The 2,161-nt window shown below is 56.0% G+C and overlaps 1 protein-coding gene across 1 annotated transcript; it reads left to right on the forward strand.

Moving 5' to 3' along the window:
• The first annotated feature begins 319 nt into the window (after positions 1-319).
• Positions 320-877, forward strand: LOC118892470 (annexin-2 receptor-like). Its single transcript, XM_036847259.1, has one exon. It carries the CDS (start codon positions 320-322, stop codon positions 875-877), a length of 558 nt encoding a protein of 185 aa, XP_036703154.1.
• The last annotated feature ends 1,284 nt before the right edge of the window (positions 878-2,161 follow it).

Consider the following 2,161-nt stretch of genomic DNA (forward strand, 5'->3'; position numbering starts at 1 on the left):
ATACTTTTCATAAAGGAGTAACCTTCCAAAATAGCTTGTCTTGACAGAGCCCTGTACCTGTTGTTCCTTTAAAAACAAACAACACAAAAACGTTAATTCTCTCAATCTACAAAATCAACTTGAATAACTTTATCAAAGATGACTGGATTTTCCCTTAATCTCCTCAGGTCCTGCCTTCTGAACCAATTTGAAACCTGAGAAAAACGACACCACCCATCCTCATATCCTCTGGTTGGACAGCTAAAAAGTTGGACGGGAAAGTATAAATCCTCAAGGAAGGGATCCCTGAAAACTTCTCCTCCTCTCAGTGGCTGAAGCGATGGAGCCGAACTTTCCCCGCTGCGTGCGCGAAGCCTGGGATTCCGCAGAGGAGTCCCAGGAACCAGAGATGCTGCAAATCTTGAGCTTAGCAGACCCTGAGGAATGGCAGCTCCCTTTCTATCCTACGCTGGGCCAACTCTCTGGGGACGACGAGGACTTCGATGGGGACCAACTTTCTACCCCCTGCGGGCGTCTGCACCCACACTGCCCGAAACACGGACCCCGAGCGCAGAGCACCTGCAGGCGGGGCGCTGGGCCGCCCGCCCCGGACACGACGCCCTCGACCCGCCAGGAGCCACAATCGCCCTCAGGAGGTGGGGCCGCCGCCCGCCCGCAAAGCTTCCCTGGGAGGGTCTTGCGGCATCGGGGACCCAACATCTGGAACCCGAGACCTCTGACCGCGGGGACCCTTCCGGAGCATCGCCCTCCTCCTGGCCTGGAGAGACACCACCGGACGTCCCAAGGCTGGTGGCCGCGGACCTACACGCAGTGGCCGGGAAGACCCTGGGCTGCCTCTCCCGCCGCCTTTGGACCCAGGAGCCCTCATCTCCGCTGAGACCCGTCATTGGATGATCCCTTGCGACAGATGGTATTACAATAACACCTCTCCGTTTAGCAATCATGGAAGAATTCGTCTTCAGAGACATTTGTGAATTTTCCTTTCGCTTACTTAATAAATTATACCAAATTCCAACGCCTTTCTCTCTCTTACTTTGGCTTTTGGGGAAGGACCCGACGCAGGGGCGGGGTGGCCGGGGCCAGTTCTCACTGGGGACCCTCAGTCCCCTGACTTGCTGGGCGGGGGGAGACCGGTGGGGTCTCTTGGGCACACCGGGCGGCCAGGGGTCCAGCATAGGCGTTGCCAAACTGGGTCCCACGTGCTGGGCTCCGACACATCCAGCAAAGGGCGGCCAGCAGCCCTGAGAACTCCACTTCGCCCGATGAACGCTCCTGCGCCCTCGCCCTGGCCCTGGCCCTTCCAGTGCATCTGTGGGGCCGTCCAGTCACCTTCACGTTGCTCCACGGCCCCCAGCGCCTGTCGCCGCTCCCAACGCATCGAGAAGCATTGGCCTCCGGTAGCGCAGAGCTTCCGTCTCCCTCAGGCACTCTCCTGGGCGTGTCCCTTCTTCCTGACTCGCCCCAAAACCGACTTCCAGCTCCCACCTCAGAGCTGACCTGCAGCCAGAGCGCTGGGGCCCCGGACAAGAGAAAACTAGGGATTGTCTTTCGCGGTGGGGCGTTTCTGCAGCCAGATTCTGGAGCGGTTAGGCTCGCGTCACTTCCTAACTCCAACCAGGCGACTTTCCAAGGCGCCTGACTTCTCATTACCATTCGGAGTTGAACTAGAGTGTCCACCCAAACCGGGGTTTGAAATGGGGCCTGAGAGAACAATGGCAGGCAAAGTGTAAGTGCTTAATAAATGTTAATGCAATTATACTGAGAATTTCTCAACTGCTGTGATTTCTCTGGGGGCAAAATCCTTCGCTGGGATTAATCTCACAGGAGTCTGAATGTGGGGACTCCCGGCCTCGGGAGCGGTTTCCTCGAGTCCCTTCCCCTCATCGCTCTGGTTTCTGGCATCCCACCCAACCTCACCCTTTCTCTCCTTTCCCTGCCAGGATTCCATGGGCCACCTGTGCAGCCTGGATGCTGGGTCTCAACCAGTATGTAACCCTGGCCGGTCCCCAGGGAATGCAAAAAAATATTCTTTTCACCCATCTATTAGACCACAGGGTGATATTTTACTTTTTCAGATTCAAACAGAACTTTTCCATTGAGGCCTGAACATGGGAAATATACAGCTCATAACAAGAGGATGTGATGACATGGGTGTGTGTTG

The sequence above is a fragment of the Balaenoptera musculus genome, chromosome 3, assembly GCF_009873245.2.
Source record: "Balaenoptera musculus isolate JJ_BM4_2016_0621 chromosome 3, mBalMus1.pri.v3, whole genome shotgun sequence".
Lineage (NCBI taxonomy): Eukaryota > Metazoa > Chordata > Mammalia > Artiodactyla > Balaenopteridae > Balaenoptera > Balaenoptera musculus.

Bases quoted from the DNA above. Each gene is read 5' to 3' on its own strand.
- LOC118892470 (XM_036847259.1), top strand. From the start codon at position 320: ATGGAGCCGAACTTTCCCCGCTGCGTGCGCGAAGCCTGGGATTCCGCA.